General features: G+C 40.2%; 1 protein-coding gene across 1 annotated transcript; it reads left to right on the top strand.

Annotated features, from left to right (window-relative positions):
- On the top strand, window positions 1-24032 carry LOC122780997 (xenotropic and polytropic retrovirus receptor 1 homolog). The gene is made up of 14 exons (XM_044044473.1): window positions 1-13; window positions 4723-4824; window positions 7572-7792; window positions 7904-8053; window positions 8182-8265; window positions 9354-9435; window positions 9607-9794; window positions 10026-10205; window positions 12339-12507; window positions 13233-13433; window positions 18867-19033; window positions 19494-19633; window positions 19949-20173; window positions 20547-24032. The coding sequence occupies exons 1-14, from the start codon at window positions 1-3 to the stop codon at window positions 20602-20604; spliced, it is 1980 nt and encodes a 659-aa protein (XP_043900408.1). The 3' UTR covers window positions 20605-24032.
- The last annotated feature ends 897 nt before the right edge of the window (window positions 24033-24929 follow it).

The raw sequence follows: 24929 nt of genomic DNA, 5'->3' as shown, positions 1-24929 counted from the left end.
ATGGAAGGAGGGGGTGAGAGGGGGGTACATGGCTGGTTTTTAGTGTTGTGTTTCTGTAAAGCATGTTGGAGTTGTTTTATGCTCTCACTCAATTTTTGTTGTTTTCAGTCCTGTTTAATTTTATTAGTTTGTCTTTTTCTTCATTTCTGATTTACACCTGTGTGCTTGCAGGGAAGAGATAAGTGAAGTAATACAGCGACAATCATAATGTAATGGTCTCCTCCGCTCCCAAGACAGCAATGCTATCATGACATGGTTTATATCCCGTGATGTGAAGCCATTAAATGAGATAAATAGAGCTTAAAATAGATACATTTGTGTGTTTGTGTGTTTGTGTGTGCATGTGCCTGTTTGTTTTCGAGGATGTGAAGCACTAGATGCTTTGTCCTCTCACCCTCTCTATCCTGGCTCCACTGTAATGACAGATGATATCGGAGCTCCTAACTCAGAGGAAACCAGACACCAGTCTTCCCCTCTTCTCAGCACCTCTCTACCTTCATTGTCTCTCCTAAATCACCAAGAAAACAGGTTGATTGACGCATATAATTAAATATAAATATAATAAAATAGACCACAGATACATTAAAGCATACATTTAAAGATGAATAAACCAAATACTGTATATACTTGTGAAAAGAATGTAACACAGTTCTAGGTCATGAATGGTGTGGCACAGGTTGTTGGTTGTTGTTGTTGTTGGTGAATCTTTGTCACTGTCAACAGCTTAGAGGGTGTCCATGAAGGATTTATGTGTTCATGTCATAGAATGGCTGTGTAAGAAGTTGGGGTGGTGTGTGTCTTTGTGGCTTTGTGAGGACCACAAATTGTAAAAAAAGAACAACATACGTAGTGAGGGCATTTTAGCTGTTCAGGGCTTTTGGGTGATTAAGACCTGGTTTTAGGGTTAGGGTTACAACTGGGTTTAGGTTAGGGTTAGGCACTTCGTTGTGATGGATAAGGTGAAGGAAAGGAGCCAGGGAATGCATTACATCTATGATGGTCCTCACTATGACTGAAGCACAAACGTGTCTGTGTGAATGTGTGTGTGTGTGTGTGTGTTTTGGGGAGTGGGGGGTTAGAGTAGCAGGGTTGTTGGGAAGCTGTCTCATCATTTATTTATACAATCTACAGAAGAAGGGGTTAGTAGAGGGAGGGGGGCTGCCTTCTACAAGCCAGCATGGGAATACTGCAGGTCAAGAGTTGTTTTTCTACCTACCAGCACAATTCTTTGTCTGAGAAAGTGAAGCCAGTGAATAAACACAACATACTGCACTCTTCTCATTGCGATTTTGTACGAGTGTGTGTCGTTATCTTGATCACAAATCCCTTTGGATCCCATGATGCTCCTGCATCTCTTGTTGATTTCAGTTGAGCTCTTTGTGCCAGTTGAGTGAACATTTCTTAGTTTAGTTGAAAAATAGACATTTTGTTAAAAAATATATACTTTTCAACTCCAAGGCAAGCAAAGTTAATTTAACAATCATCAGCTAGTATTATTTGATTGTGGTTTGAAATTCCATGGAGTGGCAAATTTGAGTTTGACTCCAAATTAAAACTAAACAACAAATAAATGATGTTGTTGGATTGTAAAAGGCACCACACATACAGTATTTTGGGGGCAAAGAGAGGGGTCAGCTAATTGTTTTGTTACCTTGATTAGTGAGAATGTACTTCATCAACTAGTTTTGATATGACAAAACAATGTGTAGGCCCTGAATGCTGATTGTCACATACTCAAGTCATGGTTGTGATGTAGTGTAGGCTAGTTGAATGTCCCTAAATCTAATCAAACCACAAATAGATTTTATGTCTGTGCACCAACAACAGTCATGGCCAGAGGTGTAATGTTTACAGGTTGTCTGGTCATTCATTCATTCATTCATTCATTCAATCTGTGCCTCCTCATTCTTATGAACACATGTAAGTAAATAGTGGTGGAAACATCGTCATCTCATATGCCACAACTGATTAGAGTTTTGTGTTCAAGGTCAATGTCATTGTGACACATTTAAATATTATAATCATATCAAGTTCTCTCTCTGTGGATCTTTAAAAGCTAAAGGGAATATTGACAGTCAAAGTGTCACAGGTAAAGTACGTTCCAAAGCACAAAGAGTAAATACTCACTCAAAAGAATGAACACATGCACACTTAGGCACAATACCAAGGCATCTACACCTGCAGCAGACTTTTGAACATGCATGGAAGAAAGAGTAAGGGTCATCTGTGTATTATATATGTGACCACATGACTGGAGACCTGAAAGAACCAGAGTAGTCAGTGAACCTGTTCATCAAACCAGGGAAACATGTTGCTTTATAAAAAAATAAAATGCAAATATACACTTGCCTTTTCTGTGAATGAGTCAAATATTTGCCTGACTAGTCAGTAGGTTGTTGAGTGGTAAATTCAGGAGAATACTGAAGCTTTTTGAGGTCTCATTTCCCATCATGGTCAAACTCTTGTCTACTTTTGAATCCCTTTGTTGAACACTGTTGGATTCCAGGAAACCACGTTATCCTCTTCCCAGACAGGTGATAATGAGAACGCATACTGTGCAGCTGAAAGAGAAGCTGTTGGATTTACGTGGACACTGGTGCAATAGATTCAATTTAGGATATTCATTTACATACTAAAGTTTTCACCACGTCTCTTCTGTTGTTTTGTACATGCTGTAATTATTATGGTACACTGAGTCTCTTTTGTGCTGATGCTGGATGAAGGTGGGCTGAGGTAAAGATGACAGAATTGTTTCAGCAGGTGCAGAGTTTCAGATTCACTGTGAGCACCAGCTCTGCCTTTGTTCTTACACACACACACACACACACACACACACATCACACCTGATGCACAGAACTATAAGAACAAAGCTAATGTGCGCATGACTAATACATGTGTGTATACACACAAACACAGCAAACACAGCTACACTGGTGTGTTCACCAGTGCACCACGTCAATAGGAAACAAAGAGGTGAGTGTGCAGGGTCATAACCCCCACTTCTACCTGCAAACTGCCCCCATATCCTCACTTTCATCCAACACAACTCCACTCCCACTGACACACTCACTCCCTCAGTCTGTATCCAGACAGAAATGTAATAAATCAAATACCAGAGGATTTTTATCTTCATCTGTTTAAAAACAAATCACTTGAACTATAGTATTATAATAGTATTTCATTATCATTTTCTGTAAATGAATTGTCTGGCATAGAACAGGTCAAAAATAATGAAGTTAAATGGATCATTTGATAAGATAAAACCAATAAAATATTTGTACTTTAGATTATTATTATATTTTTTGTTCCACTAATCAACTAACCATTGCAGCTATATTTAACAATTTAAATGTCAAGCCACAATTTCAGAGGTTGTTTGTTTCATATCATCTCTCTCATCTTAAATCTAATGTTTGAGTCATAGGAAAAAAACACAATAGAAAACACAATGGACTTCTCATCTTTTCCCCCTCCTGCAACTCTGTCACTATCCTATAATGCTGTATTTTAACACGTCAGCTGAAAAGGAAATACAGCGTTTTTTTCAGACAGAAGAGCGATGGAAGGAAGTTATTGATCTGACCGTAACTCTGAATGATTGTGCGTGCCGACTCATCCTTAAATCAGGGTTTTACAAAGATAGGTAGAGTTAGTTTGTCATGAGAACATACTACACACCAAAAATAATACAGTATATGCACATCTCGCTAACAGCACAAACTAATAAATGTGTAGACTGTGTTAACGGTCACGGACTGAGTGACATCCAATGGTGAAACTTCAGTTCACCTCCCCCTGTCCCACACAGTACGGTGGCCTTTGCATACCAGAAAGGATGCTCTTCTTCATTTGTAAGCTTTCACTTTAAAACCTGAAATGCTTGCTGTGGCTGGTTTGGCAATGATTTCACTCATGCAAACATACTTATGGGTGGTATGTTTAATTTCTGCCAATGAACACAGCTTAATATTACACTGTGGACCTTAAATTGATTATTGGCAACATCACTGATAGTAAGGAGATTTGTTTTTTGTCAAGTGTTTAGATTTATACACTTCCTTATACTCTTCCTTCACTTACACACAATGACTTTTTTCACTCATCTACTTGCCTTGTTCCTTAGATCATCAACAGTTTCATGTTTAAAAGTGAGGCAAAGGTTTTAACTCATTTTAAAAAATCAGAGCTGCAACAATAATTCTATTAATCAATTACTAAATCGACTATTTTGATAATCGATTAATCAATTTGAGTGTTTTTCCCATAACTGGTTTCTTTGCTCCATAAAACAAGGAATTCATTCAAACTAAAACATTCTGGTTTGTGGACAAAACAAGACATTTGAAAACATCATCATTTCCAGGATTCATCATCATCAAATCAACATTTTTCAATCAAACAAGTACTCGATTAGTGGAGAAAATAATCATTCGTTGCAGCACCGAATCAGCCTGAAATCTACTGAGCCACATTACACCCCAATGTTTTTTGACAGAAAACTGTACAAAAAATTGCAGCACATGCAGGAACAGGACAATCTGGAGCGATAGCTCTGACACAGCTTCATCCATCTTCTATTTACCACTATAAAAAAACATGCTTTTTTGTAACTGATCAACTATGACATGCGAGCATGATATGTTTTTTATAATGTTTACATGCTGCATGTGGCAGACCCATAATCATGATTTCTGTGTCTCTTGTTTTTGTTTGTTCATGTAGTCACAGATGACGACACGGTGAAGAGATACTACGCCAAGTTCGAGGAGAGGTTTTTCCAGACCTGCGAGAAGGAGCTCCTGAAAATCAACACATTCTATTCAGGTATTTATAAATTCCAGATAATACCCAATCATATGTAATCTCAAGTATCAGATCCTCTCTGTTACAATGTGATTGTCAGTGGACAGCCACTGAGATATATAATAGTACTTTTTGAACCACTGTTCAAAGATCATGATCACTTCTCGTATATTTAATTTACCCTGCGCCGATGTAAGAGAGATTTGTTGCTTATTCCAGTGTCAAATAACATGTCATTTCACTGAAGTAGCCAGTGTTTAGTTATGTTGAGGTGTGTTGGGGGCCTGTGTGTATCTTTGAGGTGGTATGGGAGTATGGGTGCAGTGTAACATTAGATGGAAGTCATAATATATTCTGGTATTCTGTGAGCAGAGCATTGCATTCTGGTCTTAAAGTTCAGCTCTGAGGGGCGCCTGTGTATTTAAAGACAGCTCTTCCTCGAGAGGTTGTTTGTGGAACTGCAGGTTCTCTCAGGTCAACAGAGGTCCAAGGCTGACTGGCAAGATTACTCTGTTAGTGATGAGAAGTGCTGCAGATAAACAGGGTATAAATAACATCAGACCTTGTTGAGGTTGATTTACTGTAGTACTGTGGAAACATTGATCCTCCATTTTTTTTTTAGTCCTGACTTATATGATAGAAGATTACTTTACTACTGTAGAGGCCGTGATTTAACCTACAACATTATAGTTTAAAGTTAGATGTGGGATAGGGGGAGGTGAAATGAAGTCTCACCATTGGATTAAACACACCACCAATCTTTGTAAAACCTCTGTACGCACAATCAGTCAGTGTTACGATCAGATCAATAACATCCTTCCATCTCTCTTCTGTCAGAAAAAACGCTGCATTTCCTTTTCAGCTGACGTGTTAAATACACACACGAAATGTCCATTAAAGCAGTTTAGGATAAGAGCGTTAACTAGCCCCATTCGGCGCCGTATTAAACTGGATCCAATTTTCTGTCTGTATTAATAAAATATCAACGGAACAAACAATTACTTGTCTTTTCGGATATGTTCAGGTACACATTTTATCACAGTGAGTGAATCACTGTCTCCTCAGTAAGTCTAAGGTTACATCTTGTATCTGAAAACATCAGTGTTCCTTCCTGGGCTCAGGCATCGTGTTTTTCCAAGAAATTACAAAGATGTATCTGACAGGCTGATCTATCTGCAGCGTGTGTGTGTGTGTGTGTGTGGTCAGAGAAAAGCTGTTATGATTTAGTGAGAGCAAGTGGAGAGATGGAGAGACTGACTTTACATAAGAGACTCGCCTCCTTTTCTCCATCTCTCTCTCTCTGAAAGGGGTCACTGACCTCTCAAAGCCATCCTCCTGTGCCAAGCTGAAAGCCAGCCTGCTGGACAGCACTTTCATCACTGTGGGTTAAACACACACCAGAAAAAAAGTTTCTGCACACCACGGCTTTCACCCTCTCTGTTCCTGAAAGCAGAGGAAGAACAATGGACTCCTTACAATTCTCCATTAAACCCACATCACTGGAAATCTAAACCACCAACACCTGTCTTTTTCAGCTTCATTAACCTCACACAGATGGACTATCCAGTCCTGTCCCCTGCTGTGAAATGACACTGCACTCCCACAATGCCATATTTAATCTGAATTAGACAGTCAGACAGTTTTTTGCTGTTCTCCTGTTGCATCATTACAAACAGACAATATGAATCCAGACGAAGGATTACAGGAGTTTAGATGTTAAAGAACAGGCGTAGCCTCGCTGTTAGGCAGGTAGTGTGATATACTGTACAGGGAATATTGTATGTGTGTGGGTGTGCGTTCAAGCAGCACAGCGTGAAGGTCACCACTGCTTTGAGGAAACCTGGGAAACTACGACTGAAGGCTCTGACAGTCTGGGGAAAAGAAGCTGAGAAAAGCTTCTCACCATGTCAGATGTAGTTTGTTATCGGACTCCAAGCATGTGCACACACAGACCTGCAGGGAAATATCAGTGTTTCTAATGTGACTCCCGGACTGTCTGTTTAATGGCTTCCACTCCAGATGGAGGATGACATGCAAGCATACTATATTTACAAGTATGGTATGGTTTCTGAGTGGTTTAAAAAAAAAAGAGAAAAGAAAAGAAAAGCTAATCTGTGTCAGAAAAGTAGGTAGAACTGCAAGAGAGGTTAATGAAATGCTGATTATTCCTCTCCTTCTTTTCCCTGTTTTTTGTGGTTGTCTGACCTGGATAATGGTCCCTCATGTCAGTTTAGCCCAACAGAGGATTTTTTTAACTGTTACCTTTTTGTAGCTTGTTACAGAACGTTGTCCTCAAGAAATTGGATGTCAAACTGAAGAGCTGACATCTCTTACCAGCAGTGTGTCAGACCAAAGTCAAAGTGAAGGGTCATCTTTCCTCCCGTGGGCATAATGGTCAGACAACCAAAACACATGTCCAACACAATGAGGGACTGTTCGATTATAAATGTAAACGTACTGTGTGTAGGATTGAGCAACGTACATTGGTGAAGTAGCATTTCCACTTCTGCCAAAAGGAAATAACTTCACGTAAATCTCACTCACTGGATATTTAACTCAGCTTATTAATCATCATTTTGTTTGTTATGTATTTTACTATGCTTTCTATGAATTCAATGAACTAATTGAGATGGAATATAAAGGAAAACAACCACTAACTACATGTGACGTCATTGAGATCTGGTTTCCATTTCATCTTTTGTCTCCCTCATTTAACAAAGCTGTCGAAACCCCTAAACCTCATTTTCTTTTCTTTATTTTTTTTGTAGAAAAGCTTGCTGAGGCCCAGAGACGTTTTGCCACGCTGCAGAACGAGCTTCAGTCTTCACTGGACGCTCAGCGTGAAAGCAACGCACCGCCTGGCCTGCGCAAACGCAAGACGGTGTTCCACCTGTCACAGGAGGAGCGCTGCAAACACCACAATATCAAGGACCTGAAGTTAGCCTTCAGCGAGTTCTACCTCAGCCTCATCCTTCTCCAGAACTACCAGGTCTCAGCGCGCACACATTTGACACGTGCAGTTTAAATTCAATAAACATGTTCATAGTTTACCATGACTTTAAACAAGATAATAATGTCGGGGGGTTTTTTTCACCTGCAGAACCTGAACTTCACTGGTTTTCGTAAGATCCTGAAGAAACATGACAAGATCCTGGACACTCCTCGCGGGGCTGACTGGCGCGTGGCTCACGTGGAGGTGGCGCCGTTCTACACCTGCAAAAAGATCACACAGCTCATCTCTGAGACAGAGGTGCGCACATACACAAACATACACGCATTATGTTTATGTTTATTATTATGTATTATGTTACCAAATGATACTGGTGAGCACATACATCTATACCACTGTTGGTTCTTGTTTGGTGCTTGTGTGTCCAGACCCTCGTCACCACAGAGCTGGAGGGAGGAGATCGTCAGAGAGCCATGAAGAGACTGAGAGTTCCTCCACTGGGGGCAGCTCAGGTCAGACATGCTGCTTGTGCTTGCTGTCCCTCACTAATATCTGCTAATAAAGATGATTTGTTACTGTCATGAACAACCCTAACCTCTGTAACTGAAACTGATGCACTTGTCCATTCTATGGTCATGAAAGTGAAAGCTCAGGAATGCTTTCACGTGAAGCCCTTCAAATTTATCATAGGACATAATTACAGAGTTCAAGCACTATGACAATTTCAGAAATGAAATACCTTGCATACCTTGATGTAAGTGTTTAACTGTGTTTAACTAGTCTGGAGTCAACAATGTATTTTCCTCCAGAGAACTGCAGCTCATTGGATATCTTCTCCTTTTTGGACCATTCTCTCTAACACTATATAGGGGAGAGGGAATCAAGGGCAGGTAGATTAAGATTATGTAGAATAAGGTGTTAATATATGCTTAATAATGACTAATAAAAGGGCTAGTATGCTATTTATGCATGTTAGTGAGCACCTAGTTAATGATGAATGTGTTCCCTAATCTCAAGTGTTACCAAATTTTTGATTTTGTTATTTTTCTGTTTTTTATACCTTTATATAGTAGAGAGTACCTTTATATAACATATTACTGACTAACTGTATAATATATCGTATATCTTGTAATAAATGCTTCATTTCGGTTTGACATTGAGGGGTGAGGGATTTCAAATGTTTCTTTCTTTTTTTTTATTTTGTGTGGGATAAACATACATTGAAAACAAAATATGAGAAGCCTGCCATCATGAGACATAGTGAGACAGGAAATAAGATGGGAAGAGACAAAATGAGAGGAACCATGAGAGGCTTTGGTATTGATTTTATAAGTGCCTTTCCATTGGTGCACACACAGGATACATTTCAGAAATAACAGAGGCTTATCCCCTATGTTATATCTACTGTCATTACTGCATTAATTACTGTCATGTCTGACTTGAAATGTGTTACGTGAACATTGATCTCTCCATTTCATCCACAGCCAGGTGTACAACAAACAGAAAAAGTCTATAGGTTGTAGTCACGTGTGTGTCAGGGTTATTAATAATAGTATTGTATTAATAATGTTATTTCTGTATTTATCTACACGTCACTCAGCCGGCTTTGGCCTGGACGACCTTTCGTGTTGGTCTCTTCTGTGGCTTCTTTATCATTCTTGCCATCGCCTTTGTTCTCACTGGTAAGTCACATTAACATTTGAATAAATAATTTTTTCATGTCCTTTTGAGGATACAAGATAACTTGCAGCCATGTTTTAGATTAATTGGAGCGTGACCAGCAGGCTTTCACTGTTTTCACCTCCAACTCTCCAGTTTCATATTAACAGACAGCGCTTACTGTGGTTCATCAGGTGCTGTTTTCATCCGTTACGAGAACATGTGGCCTCTGGTGCGAATCTATCGGGGTGGTTTTCTGTTGATCCAGTTCCTCTTCCTGTTGGGCATTAACACTTACGGATGGAGGCAGGCAGGAGTCAACCATGTCCTCATCTTCGAGATCAATCCCCGCAACAACCTCTCACACCAACACCTGTTTGAGGTCAGAATGAAGACACAACATTGAAGTGAATTCACTGAATGACTGACACTTTGTTTTCACACTGAATATCGTGCGTTTTAAAGAATGAGGTTGTTTAGTTATTTGTCCAATCCTATATAGTTTACTTATACATATAGTTTGCACCGCATTGTTAAGTTTACCCGGTGGTCATGTGTTAAAAGAGCTGTACTTTGATGGGAGTCTATTGTGTTTCCTCTCTCTGTGCTTCAGATCGCTGGTTTCCTGGGTGTGCTGTGGTGTCTCAGCATCCTCTCTTGTCTCTACTCCGAGTACACGTACCTCCCCATGCAGGTCAACCCGCTCATCCTTTATGGCTTTATGGTGCTTTTCCTTATCAACCCGTTCAAGACCTGCTACTACAAATCACGTTTCTGGCTCCTCAAGCTGCTGGTCAGTCCAACTATTGACTTAGTTCTTCCAGCCATTTCCTGCTGTAGTTTATTTTTACTTTGTGTTAAAATGCAAATGTTTGTGTCCTATCATCATACACATTAAGAGTATCTGAAAATTGTGTCTGGATGGATGAGTTCACAGATGCACACGGGCTAATGTTGAGCCATCAGTAAGTAATGCTTTAGACGGACAACATTGTAAAGGAACCACATGCAAAAAATAAAATGAGAAACATTTTACATGCGCAAATTGTATTCAACCCAATTAAAATCATTCTGATTAGAAATTACAACCTCTCTGTTTATATGGATATAAAAATACATGTAAATAATACACTTATTATTTGTGTATAAGTGTATTATTTACACTTATACGTAAATAATACACTTATTGCATTGGCGCATGCCAATGCAATTAAACGCATTGGCATGCGCATGGTTGTCCGATTGGCTGGAGATAGTAAGAGAAGAAGCCTCACTTCCACCCGTCTTGTCACCGCTTGCTCTCAGATGCCCCTCCTGTTGCTGTGCACAATCGTTTTTATTCTTATTTTGGTGTTGTGTTTCTAAAGCAACACAGAATGTGATCGAAAGAGAATTAAGTTTGAGTTTGTGTGACAGATAGTGTGCGTGAGAGCCTTCATAATGAGCATGTATGATTCAGATATCAATCTCAGGTTTTATGTGAACAAAACCCTCCCATGTTCTGCTGTTCTTTGTCTAATCTGTGCTACCAGTCTATATGTGTGCGTGTGTGTGTGTGTGTGTGTGTGAGGAGGAGGAGGTTGCAGTGAGACAGAGGGCAGGAGGGTGGAGAGATAATAGAATGCAGCCTTGTCTCAGGGGATGTGGAGGCTGTGACTGTGCAATCATTACGGGCATAGATCTATCAGTATGTTGATGCCCTGAGCTCCTCTGTCCCTCCTCCTCTTCCTCCTCTTCTCCTCACTCTTTAGCTCTCTTCCTTCTTCCCCAGCAGCAGCAGCAACAGCCGCAGCAGCAGCAGCAGCCCCTCCTTCTTCTCTTGTCTCAGTTTTTTGTCCTTCTCTTCACTGTTCCCTAAGGTCCACATGAACACTCAGTCAGCCCTCCTCCACTGGTTTGTCTCCATAATCAGCCGAAGTCATGAAAAGATCAGTGCAATCAAAATTTTTTATACATAATTAGAGCTGGTATGAGTTGCTTTTCATGATTGTCAAACCCCATAGAAAAGGGGATATTTCAGGAGATGTTTCAAGCTGTGCTTTCAAGCACGTATCCATGGCAGATGCACTACTTTCCTGTGACAATAAACACGCAACGTAGAGGACACATTTTTCATTATAGGACAAACTGCGGAGCGAGCGCCTGGATTACTCGTGTTTGCTCAAGATATGAAAAGCTAACCACCTGAGTGCAGCAGGCCTAACCTTGAGTCTTCCACGCAGAGCAGACACAAACAAGATGGCTGCATGATCAATACAAACTTTGATTGACGGTTTAGGAGAAATATATATAATGCTTGTGTTTGTAGAAGAGCAATATGTGACATTTGCAGTGGAGGCAGAGCGTGTGCAGGTTTTCCATCTGAGACTGTACATGGAAGAATGTGTACAATCACCTCTGAATGTCACATGCAGCCTGAGGGTGAAAATGGAGAGAGTGGAGTGGGGTGGTATCATTTTACAAAGTGTGGTCAATAACTGAGCTCCTGCCAAAAGTCACATCCTAAATAACCTACCCACATTCGCCCCAGAACACGGCCAAGTCGTTTCATGTGCTTGTGGTTCTACGCCAGTGAGTAGTGACACAGATAAACACAGACACAAAGACTGACTCATTAGTGTCCTGTTGTGCGCTGATAAGGGAGACTGCAGCTCTAATCCTTTTGTGTTCTACTGATTATTAATAGAGGTTGTTTCCTGCCTGGTGTATCTCCACTGAAGTACTGTGACAATTACACACTAATTAATTGTTGATTGACTCAGTCACAGAGCCAGAACTTCCTGGGTTTACTCTTATAAATCAGAAATGGAATGAAATGAAGGAATTGGGTTAATCTTGTGTCAAAGAAATCAGCCGAGATGTTTTCTGAAGGGTAAAAAACTGGTTTTAAATAGAATCCTTCTTTCCGTTATTTGTCTGTGTCCAGTTTCGCGTGTTCACTGCGCCATTTCACCGCGTGGAGTTTGCAGACTTCTGGCTGGCTGATCAACTGAATTCTCTGGTGGTTGTTCTGATGGACCTGGAGTATCTCATCTGCTTCTACATCTTTGAGCTACAGTGGAACAACAGTAAAGGCCTGCTGCCCGTTTTTAAAGGTAAGACAATTTAGATCCAAGGTCACAGTGACTTGACCTAAAACGTTCTGTGCACCTGTGGCTGTTGTTTCCCTCTTTTCCTTTTCCACATTCATTTAAAATACTTAAAAACTATTCCTGGTCCCACTTTATCAAGTTGAAAATAACAACAATAATAATAATGATGATAATAACATTTTCCTTTTCTGGCAAATTGTCTCTTGCACCATCATACATACAGAAACAACTGTATGTAAAGTTCACACCTAGTGTCACTGGGGTAATTGTTGAGATTAAAAAACATTTTAAGGAACATGTATTATTGTAATACATAAAAAATAAAGGAAATGCAAAAATTGCTGATCATAAATACCTTAAGTGTGTCTGATCGCAGGTAATTGTTCATTCTTCACCTGTGAAGACACAAATCCTTAAATGTAAATGTGACAACGTTGACAGTGTGCCAGAGAGTTTCCTGTCAGAAAATGCGACATGAACGAGATTTAAATGGCTATCCACTGACTCTACCAACATTGACATCTATTCATTAATGTGGAGCTAATGGACTTTAATTATGATGAGCTTTTCCTTGTGGAGGGGAATAATGGGAGAAGAGAATCGGAACACAATATTATTATCATCATTATCATTATTATTATTATTATTATTATTATTATTATTATTATTATAATAATATAATACAATAAAATTATATTACATCTTGTACTGTTATTCATTCATTTCAGACCCCAATGACTACGTTTGCCACAGCTATTCTTACGGTCTGCGTGCCATCATCCAGTGCCTGCCTGCCTGGTGCCGCTTCATCCAATGTCTGAGGCGTTACCGTGACACCAAGAGGGCCTTCCCGCACCTGGTGAATGCTGGGAAATATTCTACCACCTTCTTTGTCGTCACGTTTGCTGCGCTCTACGCCACACACAGAGGTAAGAATATATATGTAAGAATATATACATATATATATACATATATATATATATATACATATATATACATACATAAATATACATACATATATATATATATACATACATATACATATATATACATATATATATGTATATATATATATATATATATATATACACACATATACATATACACATATCTAGATTGAGATATGTAATTAAGGTGTTTTGTTCAACCAAGGATGACACAGTAACATTATATCAGTTCAGCTTTCAGTGCAATAACAAACTGGAGGAACAATATCTGTGTCTTGCTGTGTCCCGGCAGTACGTCAACAACAACACAGGCTTATGAAATGTTGTATGTTAATATAACATGTGTGTTGGGAAAGCAGGCGTGACCTTGAGGCCAAATGCTGGAATCTTATTTTCCTTGACATCACCGAGAGCATTATAATTGAAATGGTAAAAATATGTCAAACACAAGTGTGGAAATACAAGGTTGTGCTCGCACACTGTGGCATTCAGTCTGAGGCGGGGGGAGAGAGGTAGCACACAGAGAGAAAGAAAGAGAAATGCAGCAAGAGAAAGGAGAAAAGAAAAGGGAGCAAGGTGAAAGGAAAGGAGAAAACTGAGGAAAAGAGAGTGCAGATACCATTAAAAGTCAAGTCACTCTCTCTGACAGTGTCACAATTAGCCTGCAATTATTCAGATTCAGACGCTGTATCACAAAGGAGTTCGTGTTCAAAGACACAGCAGCCAGGCGATAGAAACATCACTCCAGCCTTTGTGTTTCACTTCTCCATCTCAGATATTTCTCCACACATCTCATTTCAAAGCACTTTATTTTCAATCCTCTCATATATGTAAACTCTTTTCCAGATACCAGATCACATAAATGTATTCACCAGCTAAATGTCAGCTGTGAAACCTCATCTTCACCCCTTTTGCACAGCTAAATGTTATTTCCCAGCTTGACTTTATTCTTTTCCGATATAAAATTCAAATCAATACCCTTGCTTCCCAAACTGACAGCCAGTGATCTGATACTGAATGAATCAAGAAGAGAGACAGACAGACAGATGACTGGACAGACTGGTGCTTTCCTCCACAGCTCAGGAGGAAAAGTTGTCTATTAAATCATATCCTCCTTTCTCCTCTGGTCTGAAGCTCGTAGACCCTTAGACTAATGGCCTGTCTTCATGTGTTATTCTGTGTGAAGCTGTGTTTCATCCTGCATGATAATGGAGGCCGAGACCGGTTAAGTGTAAGGGGAGGGTGGGAGCAAAGACACACACATGCGCACTAACACACTTCTACACACAGATGCATTCAAAGATTGTAAATGGTTGAGGAAATTGTCTTTTGGGAGATATATGAAGCATTTCCCGCAGAAATTCTTGTTCTGGTAAATTGAAAAACCTCTAATGAATGAATACAGACACTGCTGTCAGAATATCTTCTATTCAAATATGAGATTAATACATATGACAACAGGTATGACAAGACCGTCAGCACTGGTATTATACAATACAAGAGTCTGTGTGTACACAGGACACATGATGTCCAGTCTTCCTGCATTTCTCAGCATCTGCCAGAGAAGACATCTGCATTGGTGCCGTGTTCACACCACTGGGTCCAGCTGTTAAAGGTGGCAGGAGTGTCACTCCGTATCTGGCAGGCTTCCCAGCGAGTGCGCACACGTGTCACCTTCATTGCAAACCCCGATCACAGCTCTCACAGCTTCTGTGTGAGCTCACCGCTGAGCCACCTCACACATTCCTGGAACTGCCCACATTTATCTCCAGGGAAAGGCAAAATAATCAAACCATAAATTCAGCTGATAAACTCAGTCGAGGACTACTTGGTATGCAGTTTTCGACGATTTCAATTTGCAGCTCTAAATCTGTTGAATTACTGCTCTCTGTGTACTTTCGGTTATATGTATGATGCAGTTTTGGATTTGAGGTAGAGTAATGTCTGAGCCAAATGAGCAGATTTCTCCCTTCAGAGTGAATTTCACTCCATTGCTGTGAATAACTGATCACTAGTACTCTCATCACATGATGAAAGGTTTGCAATCAGAAAGGAGGATTTCCTGATTTAAGAAAAATCTTAAAGCCCTGTGTGATATATTCTGATTTCTTATAACAACAAACCACAGACTTTACCCAGAAGGATCAATACAGGAACTATTCCTACAGTGGCATGAGATATAATGCCAGTTTTAGATGCAGGGGAGTTAGAAGCCTAATGATGATGACCATGGGATTTTATCTATGGTGAACAGGATATTGCATAGGAGAGAACAGCGCTGATAGAGAAATGTTGTTTGGAGGAGAAGGTAAATTACAAAATGTGGGATTAAGCGCGAGGAAAAATGCGTGAGGAAAAATGGATTTAAAGACATCCGTCTGTGAAAAACCCCTGCTACAATAACACAAACGAAAGAGGAACATTGTCCTGCTGGTCGCATTGAGAGGCTGACTGGGGTCGTGAGTGGTGGAAATAAATGGAGCCATGCTGCAGCAGAGGATCAACAATTTCAGAGCTGATAGAGCTCAGAGGGGGAGGTTAAAGTGAGTGGGAACATGAAGAGTAACCGAGAAAACAAGGAGAGGAGAGGAGAGGAGAGGAGAGGAGAGGAGAGGAGAGAAATTTTCAGCCTGGGGCTGAACACATGTCCGTCGGACTCTGCTGGAATAGAGATGAGCTGAAAGCTGACAGCTTTTATAACTTGATTTCATGTACTGACCCCCCCCAGTCGTTATCAGGAGAGGAATAGCAGCACACACACTGACACACCCTCAGTCAAACACACACTCATAAACCTGTGAAGATCGAAGTCAAATCTTATTCTCTGCCTGCGTGAACTCTAATTCACCCCTGTTGAGGCCAAACACACTCCTGCTGTAGCAAATAGGCCACGTTCCATTTACCTCAGAAGTCGGACCTGAGAATGATGTCACACCAAGTTCCACTACAAGTCCTAAGCTTTGTTTACTTCAAGGGGCAGGAAAAGTGGGGTTTGCTCTAGCCAGGTTAGCCAGGATCGGCAATAATATTTGGCAACCAGGTTCCTATTGGATGATACCATCTATTAAATCTGACATCACGTGCTATTCATTAAGAACTGAAACTTGGAATTGAGGCCATTAACTCCTCGGGAAAATGTGTACTGACATAAATCAAGTGGGACTTCCATTCAAATGGAGTTCTTTTTAGCACCACTGGCTCACCCCTAGTGGTTATTTAATATATCCTCATTTCCTGATTGGCCTAAGAATAGACTTGGAGGACAACATCCATTTTATATACAGTATGTTCTGTGTTGTTTTTGTTTCCACTTTCGCTTCACTTCACTTTCCCATCTGAAACTTTTCTCCGTTTTCACTCCAACCTGCTGTGGTTGCCTCGCTTCACTAGTGCAGTGTTGCTGCTGTTTCTTATTCTCCTGTGTCAGTCTTGACATAAAACACTGCTATACAGAGGATTACAGATAGAGTCGCTTAGAGTTGATTGGCTTAATCAGCTTTGAGTGAAGTCATTTGGCAATAGCCTGAATATAACAGACATTGATTTAAATTGAATAACTCTCTGTAGCCCTAAAGTACAAACTAGTAACGACACATTGTACGTGAATTTAAAGGAGAAATATTTGTAGTAGTGTAAAGTATAAGGTAAGTGTAAAGCAGCAGAAAATGTACATCTACAGTCTGAGTAAATAAAAGTAGTTACCGTCCACTACTGCTCTCTGTGGCAGAGAGGTCTCCAGTTGCAGGTTATTCTTAATCCCTTTATTGATTGATATGGTTGCCAACAGATGAGAAATGACTGCGATAGCAGGGACTGATTGTTGTTGTTAACTAGTTTCCATCAGTGGGGCGTGGGTCACTGAAGTGCTCTAACTTTAACAGCCTTTAACCTCTTTGGTTTGTGTGTGTGTGTGTGTGTGTGTGTGTGTGTGTGAGACCACTGTCACTGTTAGCCTCTGCTCAGCGTCTAATCAATGTCCATGTCACAGTGTTTTAACCCCATAATGGCCCCGTGGTTAACCAGCCTGGTGGGAAGAAAACATCAACCCTTACAGAATCTGAAGGGTTAAATACTATGTCACTTCAGAGCATGGGGCTATGCGGGGACATCAGATAGATATTTCCAGTTAAAAGACTCTATTGTCCGGGGCTAAGTTTAATCTACAGCTGGGAAATCTTAGTGTGGCCATAGGGACCACTTCCATCCTATCGCTCAGCTGAAGAAGCACACAGCACAATGGGCGCAGCAGTTAACAGAGCAGCAGCAATAATTCTCTGTTAGAAATGTCCCCGCTCTGCTTTGCTCTGCTCCCCGGCGTCTCGTTGGCTGGCAGCAGGAAGAAGCTGTGGCGATGACAAATGGGAGAGAGGCCAGCCGCTGTCTGGTCTCTGCTGTCTGTGTCTGTCTGAAACACTGTGTTAGGCCAACAGCTCCTGATTCATCATTCCTCAGGAACAAGCAACACACGGTGAACCTGCGTGGACACACAGGCGCTGCAGAACACTGCTCATGATGCACACTGACATCACACAGCACATTAATGTAGACTAACGTAGAGCTTGTTAAATAGTCATCAGCTGAGGTTCGGGTCAGTAAATAGATGTTATTATCTCCATAAACAGAAAACATGCACTGAGCAGCATCTCTGTATTGCTGTAATGTTTTCATCTGTTTACGATGAGGGGGGTGGCTTTGCCCCAGTTATTACTACAACAGTACATAAACTTAAGCTATTCAGCTGTTCGTAAAGCATTAACAGTTACTCAGTCTACAAAGTGCAGAGTCTTTGTTTGAGTATTTGAAGTAGTAAACTGCACCTGACATGTTATCTGCTGCTCTATGTGCTTTGGTAGCAGCAATTGTTAGAATTAGAATTAGTTAATGAACCAGTTAGTGCAGCTCAAATAAGTCAGTTAATGTTTTAGAAAAGGGACAGGAAAGTTTCAACAGTTTCAAAGCTTTCCCTCCTAAGCACAACTCCCCAAAATTTCCAAGCGTCCAAGCACTCTCCTAAGCTCTGGTTGCAAATCCACAAACATTTTGTACTCGACAACTCATCTCACTCACATGAATTCAACATCACATACACACAGGTTCTATTGGCTCTAGCTCATCTTTTGTTGTAACATGGTACCGTACTGGACACTCATCTCAGTTCCTTTGTTGTAAATACTGTATAATGCCTAAACTACAACTGTTGCTTTAGTAGAGTCTTTAAAGTTCAGCTTCCCAGAGCAGCTGGTGTCTCTTCACTCATTGAAGAAGTTACAGCACAGTGTAACATTTGCCCTCAGGACATTCAATTCAACATAGCTACTGTATTCCTGACGAGGGGGCTCCCTCTAGTGGTCAAAGCATTATTGGAAAAGTTGCACATGACCTGACATCAGTTCTGTTTGTGTGCTTTGTTTTCAGAGCAAGGACATACAGATGCCGACACGTTCTTCTACATGCTCATCGTGTTCTCGACCATCAGCTCCCTGTACACACTGATCTGGGATCTGCGTATGGACTGGGGTCTGTTTGACCGTGGAGCGGGAGAAAACACCTTCCTCAGGGAGGAGATTGTTTATCCACACAAGGTAATTAGTCTGATAGAAGTGTTATCCCCAACCTTAACCTAACCACAATTCAAATCTTCATCCTACACTTAACCAGTTCGACAGAAATTAGGTTCTGCTTTATTAGGACCTGGTTTTTAGTCTCCATGAGGACTACTGGTCCTGATAAGGTCAGTGTTGATACCAGAAAAGGTCCTGAAGACATAAATAATATAAGTGCACACACACACAACTAACCTTAACCTTAACCTAACAACAATTGACATTTTAGCTCTAACCTTAACTCTGGCCTCAGAAATGAGGTCCAGCCTTAGGACCAGACTTGGTCCCATTGAGGACTAATAAAGTCAGTGTTTATATCAGTAAAAATCCTGAAGAGGTAACAGTATAGACATACACACACAGACAAAATTAAATTAAATGAACCACAAATCTACATCTTAATCCTTTGACCAATTATCAATCCCATGTGCTCTCACAGGCCTACTACTACTGTGCCATCATAGAGGACGTGATCCTGCGTTTTGCCTGGACGATCCAGCTCTCTCTGATGACAACGACCAAGATCCACTCTGTGGGCGACATCGTCGCCACTGTGCTGGCCCCGCTCGAGGTCTTCAGGTGGATTGTTTGCTCACTTTTTATCCCAAACATGTTCTCCGAGCAGAGGACTCTGTGTCACCCCGTCAATGGGCCCTGTGTGCAGCAGCCATTTTGATTGATCACAGCATGACAGTGACAGGTGTAATTAATCAAAGTTGCATTTAGCCTCCTCACCTTCAGAGTGCAGCGTGAACACAACGCTTTAACATACATAACAACATACATAAACATGGCTGCTGTTCAAACCGCTCATTGACTCAAAATGCCTGGTTATTGAAACGTTGGTATGTTTTTAGCTGTGCTTGTTTGTTCCCCTCACCTAATTGTCTGCAGGCGTTTTGTGTGGAACTTCTTCCGTCTGGAGAACGAGCACCTGAACAACTGTGGTGAGTTTCGTGCGGTGCGGGACATTTCTGTGGCGCCGCTCAACGCAGACGACCAGACGCTGCTGGAGCAGATGATGGACCAGGACGATGGCGTTCGCAACCGCTCCGGTAAAAAGACTTGGAAGAGGTCCCACAGCCTGTCTCTCCGACGCCCCCTACTGTCCTCCTCACAGTAAGGAAAAACACAGACACTGACTTTAGACATCTACACCTAAACATTTATATTTTAGTTTCAGTCATGTATAATTGCAAATATATTAATGAAATAATAATCCAGGAGATATTGCATTTCTTTTAAAACGATGACATTAGTAGACCACTACAATTTGCCAAATCATTTATTATTTTGGCAGTATTGGATTGTAATTTATTTATTACGGACATATTGTTTTACAAACTATTTATATTGTTTGTTCATATTTATTTTTTTAAAAACATAGTATTTATGGTGGCGTGTAAATATGTTAGATTTGATAAATTTGTAAGTTTACTTTAGAAAACTGTTTCTACATTATATTAATTTGTGAAATATTTTCTTTTTCCAGATTGAAAAAGGACACAAAGGTGCTTATTGAAGACACGGATGATGAGGCCTTCAGCTGAGTCCACAACGTCCATGCGCACACACGTGCACACACACACACACATAGACATACTATACTTATATGGACCTCAGTCACTAACTTTCAACCTCAACCTTCTCTCCTCTGTAGTTCTTTCTAGGTGTAGTGATCCTAACCCTTAAGTGTAAACCTTTAAATCAGCAAAGACTGTCAGTCTGGATTTACCTCAGCCTTACATGGTCTTTATAAGTATAAGTATAAGTATACACACACTGTACATTACACACACACACGCACGCAGATACACCTGCTGAAGCACAAACACTGTAATACTTGCCACAGTTTAGACGAGAGCTAACACCACAGAGACAGATGGACAGACGTCATGGGAAAACTTCTGCACTCAGACCACACTGCCCTGAGATTACCCTCTTATTTTCTAACCGATGTTTTCCTATTTGTTGTTTACCTTGCAATATTTCTGTTCCGTTAGATTTTCCTTTTCTCGCTTTACGTACTGTAGGAGAATCTGTACAGACAGGCCGGCTACACACAACTGTTTACACGCCTTTTTCAACTACTCTAGGATCAACAGGGAAACAACGAAGTCAATCAAAGGACTGAATATGAATCAATAGAAGCCTGAGTAAGGGCTCGACACATCACAGCATATCAAAACAAATCAACTGGTTTCAGCTTGTTGATTCTTTTTATACTCCATCCTTTTTTTCCTTCCTTTTTTTTCCTGCTGATTTGTAATATGTGTACAATCACAGTCCTTGCAGAAGCACTTGCAGGAAAAGTGCATTTTAATACGCAAAGCATGAGAGCAGTTTTGATTCAAGCATTTCTAGTCTGTGAAGTTGACAATATACTTCATAAATATTAATATTTGATGTGCATTATTACTCTATTAGTAGTTGTGCAGTACTTCTACATGTGTTGTTTATACTAGTGAGACTAGTAGAGCATCCACAAGATGATTGTTGATGGGTTTTTTTTAATAATCTTTGGAATGTTTTTTCTTAGTGTTTTTTTTCTTACATGTGCCAAATGTTTTGATAAGCTTGTTGTCAGACAAACCCTAAAATTAGAGAAAAGATGACATTTATCATGTCAGGTCATCTTTAAGTGCCCTGTTAGCCACAGTCTGTTATATGTGCATTGCTAATCTTTGCATTAACTACCAAAGCTTTGTTTTAATGAATGTGTCTGTAGCCACCTGCCCTAGTGAGTCACATGTAACAAATCAAAAATGTGTCTCCCTGTCTCTCATCCGGCTATTTTAGCAGTCAGCCTCTGTCTTGTGGGAAAAGAAGTAGAATTACTAGTATTTCTCTAGGTGTATGTGAAGTATAGAATGATAAGATTTTGAGTCCTCAGTGTAATGTATATGCCAGAGGCATTAATTGTGCAGATAAATATCATTTGGGGCAGTTTGTATTGATGTAGGCTACTTTTTGTACTATTTAGGTAGATTCAGCCAAATTGAAAACATTTCAGGCTTCATTACAATCTAGACAACTATTTGTTTTGTTATGACAATGAAAAGGTGTGAGCTTAAAAACCCAATCAAATGAAATAAGAGTGCTACTCGGTTGTAGTCAGATCTGGCAACACCACATAAGCTCACTGAAAGTTCTTAAACAGTAAATATGTGTAAAGCGTGACATGTCTTACAGCTCTTGTCTGACTTTGGGCTCCTGAATAAGTGACCTAAAGGCAGGTTTCCCCACATTCACCATTATTATCACAAGTTTGTGTGACTCTAATTGTAATCTTTTTTCTTTTTTTTAACATAATCCTATTAATCGTAGATAAGAAAGTAGGAAAATGTGCTGTACATCTGACAAACACTCGCGTTATTCTCAAACCATCAGCTCACATTTTAGGAGAGCTGTATGTTATAAAAATTATAAGTCTGTTGCGGCCTGTGGCTTTTAGAGAACCAACACCAGCCTCACTGCTGGTATGTGCTTCGCTTCATCGTCTTGCTTCAGTCTCTGCTCTGCTGTTCGTCCCTGTGGCGGCATGGAGCAATCAGTCGTAAGACAAAGCCAAGAAAGCTACTGTTTTTGTTTCAACTGAATCAGCTAAACGACTGTACGGTCTATGTGTGGAAATGTGAAGTGAAAACACAGAAAGCAGAAATGTTGTGTTGGACTATATTTAGAAGATGGGTAGCTTCCCTGTCTAATGAAGTACACTGGACACATCCCATAAATGTATACAGACATTAGACATGCACACACACACACACAGCTCACATTGACTCCATGTCAGGGCGCACAACACTACTGCAGATAGTTTTGTAAAAAAGCTTCTGTTGTCTTGCCTGCATGCTGCTTTTTATTTGACATTGTACATAGATCTTAATTTATTTGACATGATGTGTATATTAGTGGTCATTGTAGCTACTGCCACAATGTTTGATTTCATGCGTTGCCATTTTGTTGCTCCAAGGAAAAGCAGTATTTTGTAGATGAGGAGGAACCCTAATGTTTATCGTTAAAGATTCTGCACTTTCGTGTGTAAATCTGTTGAAAGTCTGTTTATATAAAAGTAGAAAAGCATATCCATAGAAATGGAGAATGTGATTGTTTGTGTCTTGTCGGTGATGCCTTCTTATTTCAAGGCTTCGTCCTTCGGGGGCGGGGTTATTTCCTGTGTCCAGAAGCTGTAATCCTGTTTGTACATTTGTGAATGTGCATGAAGACATTGTGTACGTTACATCTGTTGTTGTAAACTGCCCCTGCAGACAGAAGCACTTGACATACTGTAGTCAGGAGCAGGAGCCCAGTCCAGTGAGGACCCACAACCAGATACTGTCCAGCTGATCCCACATCAGCCTCTTCTCTCTCATGAGCAGCATTTTTGGGATGCTTCTCTGTGAGAAAACAAATGTTTTTGTGACCAGAGTCTATTCACACATGGTTAGTATGTGGAACCTGCAGGTGGTTACAAAAACAGGGTTATTTTGTAAAGTTTGTGTTCAATGAGATGATGATGATTGTGATTAGACCTAACACCTCTTCTTCCTCATTGGTGATTTTTTGTTTCTACTGCTTGCTGAAACCCCACTGATGTTAAAGTGTTTGATGTGTGCATCCTCCTGCTCTCCCTCCCTTTCCCGCCATCCTTCGATGTTGATTGTACCTTCCCTCTAATCTAGCTGAACGTTAATAGTACCTGTAGTTTGGTAGATGGATGTTCCACTTTAATAAGATACTAAAAAAAGATACCTGAAGAAATATATTGTGGCTTAATGTGATTTCAAGAGACATGAAGAGAGGAAAATGTCTTACCGTCTGAACCATCCTCCCCCAGTCCCTTTTACATAGTAGTTTGTACATGTCGAGTGTATAACACTGTTCTATGATGGTTTTCCTAATGTATTTGTATTTCTGTAAACACTTTGGTGATCCTGTCATATCTGGGTTTTATAAACCACGATTATTTTTAAAACTCGGTCTGCCTCTTGACTGTTTTCTATTACTGTTTTAAACTTCAACTGTTGTCACCTATTCTAACCTTTCTCCAAGCTGCCGAGTTATGATAGATCATGGTACATGAGCGGCTTTGCCGAGAGACTGTCTGAAAACATAGAAGCACACAAACACAAAAGAGTAGACCCAGTTCTCCATCACTGTACCCCTTTGATCAATGGTATTCCCGTGACTTCTTGTGAATTGTCTTCACTAGATTTCTCTTTTACACTTAAAACCTGCTTCATACCAGTTTTAGAAGTAGAGGGAATGAATTCAATTAAAGGAGAGAAAACTAAAAAGGAATGAAAAACTATTTATGGCATTTTCAGACTATTACATAACTGCAGATTCCTGCTTTAATTTAATTTAGTTTGTGATCTTAAGACTGCCTCTTTTATTGTTGCTAAATGTATGTGCAGTATTTTTGCTGTGCCCTTGAACATGAGTATAATTATTTATCAGACTCTGAGGCGTGCAGCCTGGTGGTGGATGACAGCATTGTAATTTCTGGTGAGAATTAATCTGGAAAAAAGTTTGAATTTCTATAAAAGTTTGGGGATAATAGGATTTTTTTTTCCCCCCTTCATTCCTGAACAGCGTCTGGCAACAATCTGTTCAACCTGCAAAACAGAACGAATGAATCTGCCTGAAAAGATTCCTGGCAGAGAGGCTACACCCGCAAGTTACAGGAGAATACAGCAAACTTTTCTGGAAAATTATGTCCATAAACTCAAAATGAAACCCCATTTGATAAGAAAAAGCTTTGGAAACCGTTAATAGTTAATTGCAGCTCTGTAGTTTTCAGCTGTGTCACACTACCTTTCTCAAGAGACTAAATACAATTTAAATCTAATCCAAATCAACCCATGAATGAGAC

This window comes from Solea senegalensis, linkage group LG14, assembly GCF_019176455.1.
Source record: "Solea senegalensis isolate Sse05_10M linkage group LG14, IFAPA_SoseM_1, whole genome shotgun sequence".
Taxonomy (NCBI): Eukaryota; Metazoa; Chordata; class Actinopteri; order Pleuronectiformes; family Soleidae; genus Solea; species Solea senegalensis.
The sequence above is the reverse complement of the archived record's forward strand: the minus strand, read 5'-3'. Positions and strand labels throughout refer to the sequence as shown.

Coding starts and splice junctions, on each gene's coding strand:
- LOC122780997 (XM_044044473.1), top strand. Junction 13,434..18,866: donor GCTCTACGCCACACACAGAG/GTAAGAATATAT, acceptor CTTTGTTTTCAG/AGCAAGGACATACAGATGCC. Junction 20,174..20,546: donor CCCCTACTGTCCTCCTCACA/GTAAGGAAAAAC, acceptor TTCTTTTTCCAG/ATTGAAAAAGGACACAAAGG.